This window comes from Ambystoma mexicanum, chromosome 6p (genome assembly GCF_040938575.1).
Source record: "Ambystoma mexicanum isolate Mex_15411 chromosome 6p, UKY_AmexF1_1, whole genome shotgun sequence".
Lineage (NCBI taxonomy): Eukaryota > Metazoa > Chordata > Amphibia > Caudata > Ambystomatidae > Ambystoma > Ambystoma mexicanum.
Window position 1 is genome coordinate 387,125,246 of NC_090935.1, and position 18,340 is coordinate 387,143,585.

At 43.0% G+C, this 18,340-nt stretch overlaps 1 protein-coding gene across 12 annotated transcripts in view; it reads right to left on the reverse strand.

Annotated features, from left to right (window-relative positions):
- DAB2 (DAB adaptor protein 2) overlaps nucleotides 1-18,340 on the reverse strand; it is a 408,449-nt gene that overhangs the window by 98,211 nt on the left and 291,898 nt on the right. For all 12 annotated transcript variants that reach the window (XM_069627176.1, XM_069627172.1, XM_069627179.1 and 9 more), the window contains exons 7-9: nucleotides 17,398-17,424; nucleotides 11,684-11,737; nucleotides 11,090-11,152 (exon numbers count right to left, since the gene is read on the reverse strand). In XM_069627176.1, coding sequence (XP_069483277.1) covers nucleotides 11,090-11,152; nucleotides 11,684-11,737; nucleotides 17,398-17,424 — 144 coding nt within the window. The remainder of the gene's footprint in view (nucleotides 1-11,089; nucleotides 11,153-11,683; nucleotides 11,738-17,397; nucleotides 17,425-18,340) is intronic.

Consider the following 18,340-nt stretch of genomic DNA (forward strand, 5'->3'; position numbering starts at 1 on the left):
CACTGCCCACCAAAAACGAATGGCCTGCCGTCGCCACCAATATATGCATAATGGAGCATATCACAGCATCGCTCCATGGAAGGTCAGCGCAGGTAGAGGGCCTATGGATGGACTACAAAACCAAATATCTCCCCAACGGACTCTATCGAGGTCCACCATCGACCCCTCCCGTGTAAACTTGAAAATAAAAATAGGAAGCGACCCGCCATGATGCATCACCCTACTCTCACTGATGAAGCTGTTACTTTGACAAATGAGAGACCTTGACTGCCATTTGTAAAACGCTGCAATGATCGAACTGAATGCTGCATGACCAACTGGGGGGTGGGGGGGTGTTACGGGGGAATGGTGAAGTCGGGTACTCGTACAGAACTTAATCAGAGACAATGGGCTTGTCAACATGAACATTTGCTGTTATCGAGCTCCACTGATTCGTCTTGTATATCAAAGCCTTAAAGTTTTTCTTTTTTCTGTTTTTGTACCATGACTTCTCTTTGTAAACTGAATAAAGACAAAATTAAAAAAAAAAAAAAAAAGCATGATGGCCACTGTAGTAATTCGAAAGGGGCACAGTCCCTTTTCTTTTCATATGGCAACCACTGAGGACCGAACCGAGTTGTGACCGGAGCACTTAAGTGAATGGGGAGGGAAGGAACAAGGAGGGGCAGGCATTCACTGTGTGCAAATATGTGATAGGCCTTGAATGGAGTTTACACTGGGCTAGCTGAAGCTGTATGACCTGCTCAAGTGTAGATATCTGAGTTTGCTCTCCCATGAGTTGGGCAAGGATAAGCTGTGATCTTTTGAACAGTTTTACAGGAGATTATGAATATTGTTTATGCTGTGTTGTTCTTGTAATGTCAAAAGTAACATGTTGAATTACTCAGATAACATCAGGTGCAACGTGTTCTTGTTTATTAAATTTACAGGCTGCACATTGTAGCTACAAGATGAAGATCAAGTGTTGTGGGCGATATAAATAGGCTATTCAAAAAGGCCAGACAAATTAAGCCTAGGAAACCTATGTTAAAAAAGTGCCTATTGCACAGAGCGTCCCGACTATGTTTGCATTTCCATGCAAATTGTTTCCCTTTGCTCAATTTTCATCATTACGACCAGATAGTGAAAAATAGTTTTAATGGAGGCAAATTCGTTTGTTCACTTAAATTTCCACTATGTTTTGAAAAAAGTGCAAATGCCTTTTGCAATTAACGATTGCGGAAAGCACTTACAATTAATTGCTCTGGAATTCTCCTGTGTCACCGGGTGCTAAAAACAAGTTTTCTGCTAGCATGAAAATGTCCTACTGACGTAAAACCGTTCCACTGAACGTGGAAAAATAAAAATCCCCCACATGCATTAAAAAGGTGTTAAGATTGACACATTTATGCCTGCCTTTTGCACCTTTTTAACATTATGGAGGGCTCAGAAAGTAGCCCCGATGACACATGCATTGATCCTCATCACTGATACATCCACCCATGTGTAATGCTTTGGACAAAAACATAGAGCTGGTGCGCAGTGCATTCTGGTGCGCTCTGAACCATAATAGACATTTGCTCCAGGCCTCAGTGGAATCTGCACTTGGTGTGAACTATTCAGTGGATGAACATATTTTCAGCATTGCTCGTATTATTCCACTGGTAAACATGTTTTCAAAGTTATTAATTGCTTATGTTAGTTTGCACTGCTCATCCAAGGGCCCGGTGCGCAAAGAGGCTAGGATAAGCAAGTGCCGGCTGGTTCCTAATAGCGTTTCCATGGATGTTCTCAAAGCTGAAGATGAGTTATAGAGTTGTTTTTGTGCTTCCTTGAGAAAGGGAAGAGTTCTGCTCCTTGAGATTACCATGGGCCACTCCAGCCGGGGGCCCATGAAAGATGCCAAGGAGTATAAACTCAGCGGGCCAGAAGATTCTAGAAGGTGCCACCCTGCATTTGTGGAAAGCTGAAAACAAGGGGCACTGAGGCTAACAGGTAGAAAGCTTCAGTTGGAGGATGGACGCATCGCTCCAAGCCCGTTGATGCCGAGATCTCTCTGCCTGAATGTTTGAGAGCGTTTCATTGACTCTTGGCGAGATGAGGGTGTGCCTTACTTCTGTGTCAACCGTGATGCATTTTTAGACCTCCTTTACACCACGTTTGTGACCCGCATAGGACTGGGCTGAGCGTGGGCTACAAAACCACCTCATTTGGCTTGCTCATCTCATTTGGCTCTGCAGGATTGTAACTTCTCCAAGACAAGTACTGGCCAATCACGCGGAGGACTGGCAGTTCTCCAGGACATCTTCATCTTCACTATTAATACTGTTGTAAGGCAAGAGACAGGTTGTACAATCCAAGTGCGCACAGAATACTTATTTTCTTATGTTCATCAATTCTGACACCAAATCGCCCAGAAGAAAGCATTGTGAATGCACATTAAATCTATGTTGATCTAATGTGTGATGACAATGCTTTCTGCAGTTTTCAGTGTACTGGGCATGCTAATTCTTTATAGTTTGAAATTTAGTAGGCTCCTTGGTGTAAGAATGGTCATTCTTCGATAAGGAAAGGATTAACATGTGTATCAGTGAATCGAGGGCTTGAGTGATGGATAACTTGATGATCTAGGAACACCGAGGTCCGTTTTAAATCAACTATATCTGCTGGGAAAAGAATCAACGGTTGAAAATAGACCAAGCAAGTCATTAACTTTCATGACTTTCAGAGATGAACTTCCTAAAACAGGAATAAGCAAAGGGCAGGGAGGCATATACTCAGAGCAGGGTTATGCCCACAGGCCTTGGGCCAGTTCTCATTTCGTCTTGTCAGACAATGGAAACCTTGTGAAACAGTTTTACCAATTCTAGGGTGGGTATATAGGAGTGGTGCTATTCAGTATGGGTTTATTTCTTATATTATTATTCGGCCATTAGCAATGATGATGTTTCTGCAGCGAAGTATATGTTCTGTGTAGTCTCTGTAAATGACACACTTGTCTAAATGTCAGCTATGAGTCACAGTGGCCGTCCCCGGGCCGCCATATTACCGATTCAGTCTTGTGCTTGATATGGGTTTTTCCATGGACCGAAAGTATATTGTGCTTAGTGTAGTGCTTCTTAAAGATCCTGATTAGGATTTCCTAAACAGACTCCACAGAGATGCCTCATCCTGCCCCACCTGAAGTTGTATAAATGTGGTAATCTGTGATATTCTGCATGTGAGTTCTGGGTGGGGTTACACTACTTTGACATTCAATGACACTGGGGAAGAGAGTACTGGGTCAGGGATTATAGGACTGCATGAGCTGATAAAACAGTGTTGCTGCTCACAAAGTAAACAAGCAGACCTTGTACAGCACATAAAATGGGTCCATGAGTGTGTGTAGGCCAGGCATTATGGGACTGGCATGAGCAGGTAAACAGTGCATACGTGGGTCAAACTCGGCATCTTTAAATCTTGTGACCAAGCACAGCCCATTCCACAAAACCATCCATGCTTATAGGGCAAAGCTCCTTAGCAAGATAACAACACCTGACCCCCCCCCCCCAAAACCCCCCTGACAACCTCCCAGCACATGTAGAATCGTAGTAGCACACAGAGAATGACAGCTTCTGATCTGTAAATATCAACACCACAGGTGTTGTCGTTTGCCTCTCCCTCTCTCTTACAGGACCTAGCAGCAAGAGTCCTCCGAAATAGCAAATAGCAGGCGTTGTGCTATACCAGACCCAAGTGCATGCCATTACATGTGCATGTACCCTAGGGATTATGATACTGGCTTAACTAGTTAAACAGTGCAGATGCTCTCAGTGCATATATATATATGTATATATGTATGCATGTGTGCATGGCATTTATAAAGTGCAAATCTAACTAGGAATCAACAGGGCACTGAACATAGGGTAATCACCTGGGGGTAGATATCGGGTGCAAAGGTGGCAGACATTGCTGGGATGAATAGAGGGAGCAGGTGTGAGGGAAATAAGTTTGTCGGGTGCAGTACCAGAAGTCGACTTATATGTACCTGTGGCTCACAGGGAACTCGGACTGAGACATTCCCAGTACGAAGGAACGATAAAGGGCTCTACTGTACAAACAAAGTCCAGTATGTCTGGGAAGGGTGGCGTGAGCTGCAAGGCACATGCCGATGAACAATCACTTGTGCATTATGTGGATTTCAAGGCACATTCAGGGACAGTCTAAGGCATGTGATGTTGTTTGCAATTCATATGTGGGTCTGCAGTCCCCAAAGGTACCTGCTACAGGGAGTTAGCCACAGGATTTGAAGAGCTTCAGCATGCTTGCCACAGAATCACAGGGCTCAGGTTGGAAGCGGTATGTGGAGCACATGGGGCAGAGCATGCAACCCTGGTTCCATTTGATAATGCCATCTGGAAAAAGTCAACAGATAGGTGACTTTTTTCCCCTGAACCCAAAAATACTTTCCCCAAATATTCTAGCAGGGCTATAAGGCATACATCACTTACATTAATCGTATTTCTGATGTTTGTATCTGCTTAGATTCATATGCTTTGCATAGGCCGACATCTAGTGGTAGGCACAAAGTATTGCACATGAAGTTTTCAAAGTTTGAAAAGGAACGTTGACTGGGCATGTTTGGAATATTATCATATTATAAAATCCCATCGAGAATATTTCAGGAAAGTTTTTGATTTTAAAGAGGGTGAATTTTTGGGGAAATGTTGCCCCCTGGCGGCCATTTCCAATGCAATTTTATAACAGGATAGCGCGACCCTGGTGAGCGATCCGGATCAGAGGGCTCTTAGGTTGCTGCCAGAGAGTTCTAATCTAAGAGTAGCAGATACAGTAATCTGTGGGAGTGTGGAGAGTCATCCTAGGTGAGGCTATTGGTGAGAGGGTGTGACATGCCATAATTAATGGAAAATAAGTCAAATGGCTAAACGGGCTAACGTTAATGCTTTTCACCTGCTAAACGTGTGCCATAAGACACTGGTGCATCATTTTAGGCATGCACCCTTCAAATATTGTCCTGTGCCTGGAACGCTTTTTCTTACAGAAAGATGAGTATACATTTGTACATTACAATATTAATCACCAACTGCTTAATGCCAATATGTATTAAGAAATTGTCTAATTCGTTCTCTTTCTGACATTTTCCAGGACTTCTTTTTTCAAGTGTAGGAAAGCAAACAACATATACAAATAGAGAAGTCCCACAGATAAACAAAATACATGTTACACATTACCTGTGATGTTCCTTTTGATGGCAGTTTTAAAGAAATAAGCAACATTTCACATTTGACGTTTACAAACAAAGTGAAAACAAGACATTATAATTTTAAGTTTCTTTTTATCATGTAATCTCAAAGCTTTTTGTTCACACGTTGATAATAACAAAATCTTCTAGAACTCAACAGTGCATCTTTTATATATTACTATTATCTATTTCGCAAACCCTGGGCATTAGGCATAGGAGAAAACGCTGGACTGGGGAATTTATGACAAATGTGCCCGATAGCCAATAAGAGGATTTACAGAGATGCTATGTGTCATAGAGAAGCTACCAAGTAAATGTTGCCACAATTCTTGCTGAATACAATTCGATACAGTTTTCATTCAAACACCTCCAGTAATTTCGGTGTGAACAAGTTCCAAGTGGTTTTACTACTGGAGCATAAAGCGGCCTTTGAAAGAATGTGCATGTATATTATAGTGTAGTATTTACATCTGGGATTCAATGGCCAGGGCATGTGAAGTGATACAGATGTAGCTACGTTGAATTAATGAAATACATTCTTTGAGTAGTGCACCCAAATGCAGCGGACATACAAATTCTGAATTTCAAAAAAGAAAGTGGGTTACCCTGATTAAATATTAACTATATGTATAGAAAATAAGACAAATAGAATTGATGACTGCTGCTTAGATAAAAGGGGCTACAATTTACCAACTCAATAGCACTATTTTATATCAGTCTCGGAAACAGGAATGTCGGGTTCAAACCTGTTGCGATTCAATCTGGTACTCCAAAACTACAAGAGGCTAGGCCTGAAGGCAGGCATTCTTTGATTGGGACCCAAGTTGCCGAATACCATCCCTCTTTCCTTCTCTTCCCCAATTCAGTAAGGGGATCAATACCCATCTCTTCAAGGACCACCTTTACTAAATGCCTGCACGTACTTGAGGTTGATAATCAGCAGACTCTCTCCTGAGGAAGCCAATAACCTACTGTACACTGCAAGAAACCAGAGGGTGTCTCACCTGCTGGTCCCCAGGGATCTCTCTCTCAGGTGGCCATGGCACGGCCATCGCCTTTGGATCCAGACCCTGGAGGTGGACCAGTGTGGGAGAATCACCTGGGTTAGGGGTCTTCGGGGAGTGGGGGTGAGAGAGCTGATGATGGGACATGGTATTCCCCCCATTTTTGTCAATCTACCCCATCCTATTTTGTAGGGTTTTCCGAAGTTCCAACCCCCTCCTTTTTACACAAACACTGGCACAAGGAAGAGGATGGCTGAGAGTAACCAGACTAATTCTACATCGTACTGGACATGTCCCGTTAATTGGGTCAGGCAAAGTCAGGCACTTTACACTAAATGCATACACTTGATACCAGTTATCTCTCCTCACATGAATAAAATGCAACACCTACAGACACACTCTGAGCAAGGTGAAATACAAGTATGAGCAGAACCTCTGGGACACAGGCACACATACTGGAGCAAGGGAGGAGAGCAGCTAGCCGAAACCCCAAGGGTTCCCTGCTGGAGGTTGTTGCCTTTGCCAGATTGCGAAAGACACGTGTAGAAGGCCAGATCGCTCAAGTAAAGATTGCATTGTGTTTTAAGGATGCCAGCGACCCTCCCGGGTGAACGGCAGAGTTGTGGAGGCGAGGCCAAGCCTGTGGTAATAACCATGACTTTTGAATTGGGAATACCTAAACAAGAAAGAAACGCACACAGCCGGTGAGCTGGCAAATTGGCAAGCGACCTGAACGACCAGTGTGTTAAAGCTAATTGAGTAGCAACATTATACCACAAGTGTAGGCTGCACGCGTGTGGATGAGACATGAAGAAGGGCAGACCTGTGAATGAACTTTGAAGTAAAAGGCAGCTGTGAGAACAGCGATACTAAGTAACAGAGTGGTCCGGTAAAAGGAAGCAGTCCATTTGAAAGTCTCTGCGAAAGGTACATTGTTTGAAGTTATAAAGCGAACAAACAGCAAGATTGAATTAAGTGTGAGTAAACATGAATGTTGATGTCGAAGTGGTCCTGTGATGGTCTGTAAAGAGAGTCACGCACATTTGAAATTCTTCAACATCGCAAAGGGGTCTGAGCCAGACAGAGCGAGACCCAAAGTGATATGCTTGGGGTGTGACTTGAGAGGTCTGAGCCTGACATAGGGGGACCTAAGTGATATGTGTGCTGTGAAGCCTGAGCCCGTTGTGAACTTTTTGTTGGAATACAATTTTGAAAGTCAAGAAAGATACTTTAACGTGGATGGCAAGGCGGGCCTCAATCCACAATTTGGAACTGCTAAGAGAGTTAGAACGCGAGACAGAGTGTTTCATCCTGCTTTCAAGGACAGCCTTACTCCGTGAGGTTTACTGCGAGGAGGAGAGCTGATTCAACAACCTTCATTCTTTTGAACACTGATTTTTCCTTTGCATACATTTCTCCTTTTTACACATTTTAGAGATAGGGCAGGCATTATGTTTTTGTTATCATAGGCCATTTTGATTTGACAGACTTCACTAGGACTGTTTTGTTTATCGTTTGATGGTAGAGACTATTCCCATCTTAGTTATAGGGCAAAATAGGAGTTTCACTGACCCCAACATTTTCAATAAAGGTTTTACAAATTGTATCCATTGTGTCAGTGTCATACGTGATACCATGCCTTCCCTACAACACCCATCGCTGAAAACCTTACCGTCTCCTCTAGCCACAATGTTAAATGATCCAGGGGTTGCACCCCTTACCACAAGTCCCCACTGCATATCCATCCCCTCCCTGCTTGTCCAGTGCTTCTCTATTTTTAGGATAGATTTGTGCTTTTTGAAGACCCACCAAAACTAAAAAATAAATTAACATACTCAAACCCTTGAAAGAACACTCAGCTTAAAGACCCATACCCATGATTACATTTTTTTAGATCAGTTCAGATCATCTCACCAAATAATAGTTGAGTTGGAAAATGTGGTTGTTTCAAAGTCAAAGTGAATTTTAGCTATTTGGTCAATTCTTGTTTCAGCGTGTGAAATTCACTGTATTTGGGTGCTGCTACGTTTGCATACATTAGCTTCTACATTAACTCTATGTTACATCACATGTCTCATTCTGGGAACGCATAGATTAGAGATGAATTCTGAATGATTCTATGATAATTCACATGTCTCAAGCTGTGAATCCATGGAAGGACTTCTTAACCCATATTGTGCACATCTCTTTCATCTGGACACATGCCCAAACCATCCACCAACTTGCTCAGGAAATTGTAGGCTCTGTGAGCAAATGTGTCTTCACATTACAGCCTACTGTCTCTATGATAGATTCAATCCCTCAGGGTTGGTATGGAAGCACACATTTCCTTTCCCAGATGCAAGACATTGAAGACTCTACGTGCAAAATGCTTATACTTACCTTTTGACAGAAGGCACATCAAAGCTAATACTAGCATGATGGAGCCCACTTCTTAAAAACAAACCTCATCATTGGTAATAAAACGTCATCCCATCATGGCAAATGCAACGTATTGAAAAGGACCTAAAACTAGCCTAAGATATATTTGATTGGTGAGAGTAAGCATACAAGTGATTCGGTTATGAAATGTTATGTTGGTATTTTAAAGAGAAGTTAGTAAAAATCATTAAGCATTGCTTTCATCCAAGTATGGAGAATGATAATATTTTAATGAAAAAACAATACACGGTCATGAAGATAGAAGTGAAGGAATACAGTGGTTCCAGCAACAGCAGCACTTACGGATATGAAGAGCAATGCATTCTAAAGAGGACACTTCACGGCTACCACTCAACACAATTACCATCTCTACACATCTGGAAGCAAGCAACATGACACACAGTCGCCATATGCTCTTAGCATGGGAGTACCGAGGCTATCCTCGTGGTGTATCTTTGCCCAATGTCTTCATCGTACCTTGGAAAATGAATAACTCATCAAGGATCCCTGCTCTGCACCTGATACCAACCTTATGATCACGCATTTGAAAGATTCCTTTTTTATCATGGTGAGTACAACATTGCCACCTGGCGTCACCCACTCCCGATCTAATACGTATTGGATTTGCTCCAGTAGTCATGCAGACTGAATCTGAACTGTTCCTTTACCCTTGAGACCTGATTCAGACAGTCTGGAGAAAAGACTCCTCTACAGGATAAAGTTCCTTGGATTGAAGTACAAATGATCATCCGAAGTCCTTTGATTGCATAAATCCAGCAGGACACATGATCCAGCCAATACGAATGGCATTCAAGTGGCAGGATTTCCAACAACCAGCTACACTATTTGCATCATGCCATGCTACTAGATCAATGTGCCCCTTCCTGGACTGCTATGGTCATAGAAAATGCAAATTGCTAATTAGCAACCTTCAACAAGACCTACAGACCATACTTCTATATTTAAGACTGCTTTAACATGTGTGATTACTCATTTAAAATGTTATTTGGAAAATTCGTAAACTTTTTAGCCAAACACACACCACTCTAAATTCTACACAGGGCTGAGCTCAAAGGTTTAGTGGTCAAGTCTGGACTGATTGGGGAGAAGTAAAACATTAAGCAGTCTTGTTGACTATTGCAGATTACGACACAGTGCCCTACGCCACGCCCATTATTGAGCAATCGCCCCATGCCAGAGCCCGCTGGCTGTTTCATCATGTGATCACTTCTCCCAATTTCGCTCGTTCTGTGGAATGACTTTCGAAAGATGTGTTCTCTATTTCTCTGCACTGCAAATCGTTGTTTGAAGATAGGGATCTTATTCTGGTTTCCATGACATAGTATATTAACGCAGTGGTGCAAGTCCAAACGAGGGGTTACAGACATGGACGTCGATTGCAGATTCATGTTTTCAGCCGGTCAAGCTCTAATATAAGGACTTTCCTTGCTTCATTCCTACCTGGTCTTCCCTTCCTTATTTGTACTTTTCACTATGATTCTAGATTACCAACGATGGGCTCTAGGGACATGAGAAATGTGTAGAAAGTTAACAGAAACTCGTCGAGGAACTATATGTTCATTATTCTTTATAAGAGGTGGTGTGATGTGTTATCAATAGTAATGCAGAGTCGGTGTAAGTTTTAATGTTGCTATGCATGGTGGAGTTTAATTATGAAAACATACATCAGGACAATACAATTTTTTGAAATAGTTTATGTCCATTGTCTGTGTGTTACCATGTTTCATCTGGTACTGTTAGGGTGGCTGTGAATGTGAGTTGATTTGTTGCAATTTTCCCTGTTTGTGTGTGTGTACCCCAACTGCTCTTTGTGTGGGGTGCGTGTATGTGTTGTGTGTGAGTAGGTAGAGCTAAGTGGGCAGACACACTAGCTGTCAGGAAATTGCAGTTTTTAGCTAGGTGTCTGCCAAACATCTCAACTTAGACATTACATTTGAAGAAGACATCACAGTGTCCCTCCCACTTTTCCTCTATCTATTTCCATGCAGCCGTTCTGTCAGCCTCTATGGTTTACATGTTGAACGGATGTGCTGAGGTGCTCCTGTGTCTTGCACACATAAGAAGGTTTTAAAGAGTCTCTTTGTGTTTTAAAGAGTCTCTTTAAAATGGAAGTCAATAGGGGAGGGGCTCCTGCGTCATGGAATAACAAGGCGATGTTTTCAAACTTTTTTGGGTGCACATTCGAATCCCGGGTTACTAGCAATTCATCAGCCACGTCACCCCACAAAGTGTAGGCAGAAACCCCAAACCATCCTTGCAATGTAACAAGGAAGAGTCCTTTCTGGCTCCCGCAGGACACCGGAGAGCCACAGAACACTTCTATTTCATGTAATGCGTTTGGAGCAGATATGATCCAGCGGGCAGCCCTTCACAAACAAAGCCATCATTTCTGTAAACTTGCATTAGAAATAGCTGTACATACCGATGGACTGTTGAGGTCTGGGGGCGTAGACATGTCCCCAAATAAATCCAGTTGTTCCATGCCCTTTTTTGAAGAAAAAAAATCAAATGTTTAGTGACTTAGCAGTGATGATTTCAACAAATGTTTTCAATTTGTCACGACACAAGTCTCTGCAGCTAAAGAAGCACCAGTCGTCTGCACTATTGGAAAAAATAACGTTTACATGGTCTTGCAAAGTGAGGATTAGACAGGAGTAAAATAAAGCATAATACTGATATTAAATGCATGGCTCCTTTAGTTTTATACATTGCTGTGATTGCTGTGAGATCTTATCACCAAATGCGTGCCTGAGAATTGCACCGAGACGCCAGAAGTGACAGAAGGAATTTGTGCAGTAAAAAGAAGACCATGTGGCTTGCTTAGGAAAACTGTGGGGCGGTGGCACTCCATACAGATCTGGAAATTAACATCAAACGAAGGGAAAAGGGGCCGCACATTTCTTCAAATATCCTGAAGGCATGGCAAGGATTGAACAAAGAAAGTCGCAGAAAACAGAATGAATGAAGACCAGAGCATGCCTTGGAGACTCAAAGCTGATGAACATGTCTCACATACCAATTTCATCTTGCCAACTTGGTCATCCACGTGCAGCAATGCGTCATCACCGTTCTGGAAGAGCGATAAAGAGGGTTAAGTGGGACCAGCATATGGACGCCTGACAGCATGCAGCGTGGTCACTGGACAAATAAGTCATCATACTATGTACTGTAATGTTTTCACGGACACTCCGTAAAGAAATAGATTAACTATTCTTTGCCACTGAGCATCGAACAACAACCATAGAATTTTACCAAGACGTCACAGAGTTGGGACTATATTCAATTTAAAAGTCCAACTTGTTTTGGGCTGATGTTTTGGGGTTGCCATCTTTGTGAAATATAAGGAATACGCGGATCTCGCTGTAAGATCACCAGATGCAAGAGATCTATTTGCCAGATTTCTTTCAATTATTTCTGTATGTTGGTCTTTGAGATGAGTGAGAGAACGCTTCTCTGTTGGAAAGGGTGTAGGCAACCTCACACCATGCAATGGAGCCCTGGTGTTGCTACTGGGATGGTATCACACACCTTTAGTCCACATGATGTTTTATCACTCTCCTCAGCATCCTGGTTTGTTCAATGAGTGCACCTCATTAGGTTTAGGGTTCTGGTCGCTGTTCACTGGGCATAGGAGGGAGGGATAGATGGCGGCAATAGGTTGTTCCTGTGACCAGAACACCCTCTACGCTCCTGTACATTCTATACTGTGGCTAGCTGCGCATTTCGAAAAGAGTGCTTTCTGTGTTTTTTGGCTGGGCCACATATCAGATAATTTACCCAGGGTTCTGGCGCTTTTTTCCTCATGACATTGGTGCACGCTGAAGGTTGAAAAGACTATTACAGACACTTTATGAGACGGCTGTCTATCACTTTCTTTATATAATTCAGTGGTTCATAAAGAGGTCAATTCCCAGTGGATATTTTAGGGGTTCAGAAATACACCACTTGCAAGTCATAATGTCCCTCTTGACATACAGAGTATAGGAACGTTTGCCAGGTCTTAAGAAGTTGCCATAGCAAAGTGTAATTTCTCTTAAAACCTTTGAATTTAAATCTTTAAATATTAGAACTGCACAATTCTTCTCCGGGCTTGTGAACACCTCAGAGTCTCCACAGAGGAGCAGCCATGAGGCTTTCAGCACCAACATCTGCTGTTGTCGCATCACCAGACATAGCAGGTCGTTGTGGTATGGCTTAGCCATGATACAATCGACACTTGATTTGAATGGTGAACAGATTGACATTTATTGAATGTATATTAAAAACATGGTTTACTTTTGATGTACGTTGGGTATTAGTTTACTATAAAGAGTGTATATTAGTACCTAAGACTTTCAGTGAGATGATTCAAATCATAGTCTTTAACTTGATCTCATTTATCCTAGTCCCATCTTGAGACAGCCTATCTGATAAAATAAAGTCTCAAAAGGATGTCCAACAACAAGTTCCTACACCTTCTCTTAACAAGTCTTTTAGTCTTCAGGCTGATCCCAAAGCAAAGTCCAAAACCTAATCTTCAAAGTCAAGCCTTATTCTAGTACAGCAAGATCTAAATATTACTTTGTGAATGTTCTTGTAGTGGTTACTCACAGTCTGGTCTCTCCTTCAGGCCTTTCTACTTTCACCCTGGGTCTCATTTGCTGCCCAAAGTTTCAAGCTGTACAATTCTCACTCCTTCAGGTCTTTCTTCAACCCTTTGGTTTCTCATTGTTAACAATAGGTCTCTCTCAGACTTTGGATTTCTTTGGATTCTGAACGGGTCCCCAACTGATCCTTGGCTTTTTCATATTTCTCAACAGGCCACTCTTGGACCTCATACGTCTCAGGATTCTCAACGGATCCCTTCTGGATGTTGGATCTCTCACGATCCTGACACAGGTCAGGTTTTTCTCCCTGTTACTTTAGGGTTCTTGGTCCAGGCTTATTCTTTCCACACACGGCTTGGTAAGTGCCTTAAAAAAACACCTTGTCTCCTTTTCTTGCCAGGGCCTCCAGGCAGGGACCCCTTCCAGCCTGGCATCTCTGATATTCTCCCAAATGATTCCTGCTTTCCTCCAGCCAGCAGAGTCCTTTTCTGGGTTTGGCTTCCAGGAATCTCCTCTTGTGTCAAGAAAGCATGAGTAGGGGTGTCTGCCTCCTTCTGGATCCACTTCACATGCCTCTTTCCAGTCTCTTTTATAAACCATGGGCTCGTGCTCTTAACATTGTTCCTGATCGATATTTCCATATTCCTATTTTCAAACCGGATTGGCGGTTCCCTTGGGAGCCATTTCAGGTGGTCCTGCTCCTTTTGGGGTGGGACCAATCCTGATTTTCATATGGTCTTTCCCCTTTTGTAAGGGCTTGGCAGCTGAAGAACAATGGTCTGGAGGGTTGGCCAGAGCAATGATAGAGGTTAAGATTAATTCAAAACCTTCCAGCCATCACCCCTTTTGTTTTGCTGGAGGCCCGCCAAGCCAGGCTTCATGGGAACTCTAGTTATGGAAATCACTATCCTATAGCATGGCTCCTGTTGGGATACTTACTGCATGTCTCTGGGGGAAGAAAGTCACCACGATTCCTTCTCATCCCTCCTCTTGGAGGCACATTGGGTAGCGACCAAACCAGATTTATTTATTACATTTTTATAGCACCCTAACCCTTAGGTATCACAGTGCTTGAACCATAGTAAGTATACAAGGATGGAATGAGGATGCATGTGGGGGAAGCAAGACATATATTGGTTATATTTGTCGAACAACCAGGTTTTCACATGTATTCTGAACTACTGATAAAAGGGCTCATTTCCGATGGTAGGCGGGAGTCCGTTCCAGAGGGATGGTGCTGTGACACAAAAACTAGATCCTCCTGCTCTTTTGTTTTTGAATCTGGGAGTTTGTAGAGTGTGGCTGGACGATGACTGTAGTGAGTGCACAGGAGGTTTTGTGGATATGCAGTGTTTGAGGTAGAAAGGGGCCTCATTATAGATAAAGCAATTTGTGATGGTCAACACTTTCAAGTCAATTCGAGCATTAATGGGAAGCCAGTGGATGTCTCGACTGGTAGTAGACATGTGGGGCGAGGAACCGTAGCCCGTGGCTTCTCCAAGGGCTTTTCTTTTGCGATAATTGCATCTTCGAGAGGTTCTTGGCAAAAGTACATGTGAATAGAGCATTACAATAGTCCAGTTTGCTGCCTATGATTGCTCTGGAAAGGGGTAAGCAGTTGTACTATATGAAATTCTGCACAGAGTGATGAGTTTAGATGTGTAAGCTGTGGAGGATGCAATGCATTAATGTCAGTGTTCACGTTGAGTTCAGCATCAACGTGGACATACTTCGCGACCGGGATAGGGGTCAATGGACAGGGATGAAAATGCTGGGCCCAGGAGTTTGAGATGGGGAGGGACCAACAATGAGCAACTCTGTTTTTTCATCATTGAGGTTGTTGGTGGCCATCCAGTTCTGGATGATGCTGTAGATCCTATTGTTGGTTACAGTGTCATGGGAATGGTTTCCTGTAATGGGGAGAAGGATTTGGGTGTCATCAGCAAAGTTGGTGTGGGGGATCCCATGGGTATCTAGATGGTCGAAGAAGAGTTTAGTGTAGGTGTTGTAGAGGGTGGGTGAGATACATGATCCTTGCGGGACACACAATGGGACAGGGATGTGGTCTGCGGCTAGGTCACCAATGAAGACCCTTGAGGTACGTTCGCTCAGGAAAGATCAGATCCACATGGATGCCTTATTGGAGAAGAAGAATTTGGTGGAGAGTTGCTGACATAGAAGGTTGTGATCAACAAGGTCAAAGGCGGTGACTCAGGCATCCTGCTCCTTCTTGCTATCCTGCTCCTTCTTGATCTCTCCACCGCCTTTGATCACGGAGCCCCCAGGTTCGCAGAGGGTGAGGTTAGTGATCTGTGGAGGAGGTTGGGCAACAAAGGGACCATAACTTCCTCTTGTGACCCCTCACACAAGGGGTCCCCAGAAGAAGTTACAGTGACTGACAGAAGTGCCAGCCAGCCACAGCGTTGCTGAAAATGCAACTTCCAGTTTCAGCGATGCTGTGGCTGGCTGGCACTTTTGTCAGTCACAGCTTGCCAGACTTTAAAATGGCGTGCACATCTCCCGTCACGACTACGGCTGTAGAGGGATAATGCGGACTGCCATGGCGTGGCGGGACCGGGGGCCCCGGCAGGGCTCAGCCCCACTTTTTGGAGACTGCCGGGGCCCAGACCCGGGCCCACTCCAAGCACTGGCAGCATCACTGTTCCAATGCCCTTTGGTGTAATGACGTCCCATTAGGCATTATTAGTTCACACCATTATAGTGTCTCCCTATTCCTACACATTGGGGGGCTGCCCTCAAAAAGACACTATGGACTGCTTCTTGGGCATGTCTCTCATCTTGTTTTTAAAATATATTAAATTAGTGTTTCAAGTTGTCACAAGTGCTGTGTGCCCTTACATAATCATGACCAAAGCCATCTGACAAATGTCTGTCTTTTATTTTGTTTTAATGAACACTCTCACACAGGCATGGCCTCGCTTATATGGGAATGACTCTCATGCTGTTTTACAATAAATACATTTCGAGTGTTTGCACATTTCTAACTCAAATTATATTTCCTCAAATAATTCGACCCTTCCACTCTGACACATGCCCCTTTTTTCTATTAATGAAATTAAATAGGTCTTGCAACTGTTTTTCCCACGTTCTTCGCACATCGCGATGTGAAATGCGTGTCTCTATTTATTTTGTTGAAATTAATTTAAATCGGTCGTGACAAATCTCACTTAAAATATGTCCCTCATTCAATTCCGGCCTTATCCCACGAACATGTCACTCTGTTTTTAAAATGCAGTTATAAATTACAGTTTTTGCAAAGTTGTTTCCTTAGACATACCAGTCCCGCCTCCATGACAACTGTATCTATTTCAGTTTTTTAAACTTTCATCAAATCATTGTTGCAATTTTCTCTCTTAAAAAGAGACTCCCATTGAATTAGTCTCTTTGGAGCATGATTGTTTCTAGATATAAAATTAAGAAATAAAGCTGGTCATCTAAAGCATGAGATGATGCTTTAATTAATTTTGCTTATTCCAAATACATAAAACGACATTTTCCGGCGAGGTACACCTGCGCCCCATGAGGGAAATCAACTATATCAAGACATTTATCAAGTTGATTTTCCTTATGGGATGCAGGTGTACCTCTCTGGACCCTTTGATTACCCCATGTCACCTGTTGGGGCGTGTTGAGGTCCTCCTCGAGCAAGGCTCAGGTACCGCATAGGTCAGTGCAGCCGCATATGCAGTGCCTGGATAGGCAACAGGGGGGTTAACTGGCCTCTTCTAGCAAGCGGAGGGCAGGGGCGTGCTCCTCAGGGGGGTTCCCGGTGGCTCAATGTGAAAGGCCTTTCTGCGGCAGGTGAAGAGCTCAGGCATAATGATTGACTATTGCAGGAAGAGACACTGCGGCCCTTGTGAGATACCAAGCAGTGCCAGCAGTCCAGAAAGTGCTTCAGTTCAGGAGATGTTCCCCTTTTTGTGTGCATCCTGCACAGTTCACCATGCACAAGCTCAATGCATGTAAAGATTAGGCAGAACATCCCTACATGGGATTACCAGGTCAGACATATAAGGAAGCACTAGGACAGAAAACATACGGACAGGGCTGGAATACAAGGAAACTCTTTCTCTTTTCTTCTCACTTTACAAACCATCGCATATGCCGCCTGCATGGGCCTTACCTCTACTGGCCTGCCAGCATCTTCATTCTGCAATAGCGAAAAAAATACAATTTTACAAACGTTTTAAAATGGCCCCAAAAAATAACATCTAAAAAATGATAGCCTGCAGTCTACATGCAAATTGCTAAGTTTAAAAAAATCAGATTATAAAACGTAAATAAAAAACAATAAATGGTTTCAACCAAAATATACGTTTGGATAAAATAATTCCACGAGGTGCTGTCACTCAACTTCCACCCACGCTACTATTTTCTTAAAATAGAGTAAAACAGTCCCTCCCACTGCACGCTCAAGGCTTCGGCAGAGAAAGGAACACAGCAGAACTGGTTTGTATTTAAATGTATATTCTTAAAACACGTACAGTCAAACGAACCAGCATGAAAGGTTCTGTCACCTCGTCTAAATTCTAAAACCGAAACAGTCAGATGCATTTAATTTTTATGTTCTTGTGAGATGTGCATATTGTACGGAGTTTGCATAAAGAAAAATAGGAAAGGGAAATATGTGTTGTCTTTTCGCCATCTGCTGGTCACAAAGCAGACTGCGCGAGTATCCTGTTTTTACAGAACTATGGAGTTGGTTCCAGAACAGAAAGCAAATACGATGTTCTGCAGTTCTTCTGCTCTTCACACTTTCTTTATTCATCCACTCTAGTTGTTTCTATTGGTCCATAATAACCAATGTATTGTCAGGCAGTTAAGTGCTGCAGGTTTGTACTGTAGGGAGGTTGAGATGAATGCCACTAGTTCTTAAGAAGAAGGTCCCTGTGGTGCACTCACGGCTTATTCTCGCTTGGGATATTTCTTAACTTTATTCAATGTGACATAACGTTTTATGGAATATCACTAATAACTATAGCGTCATTCTTTGGAGTGCGTTTGGGGTGAGGTCAACCCTGATTTGCATGTGATTGGATCTCTATGACCGTGAATCAAACACCAGA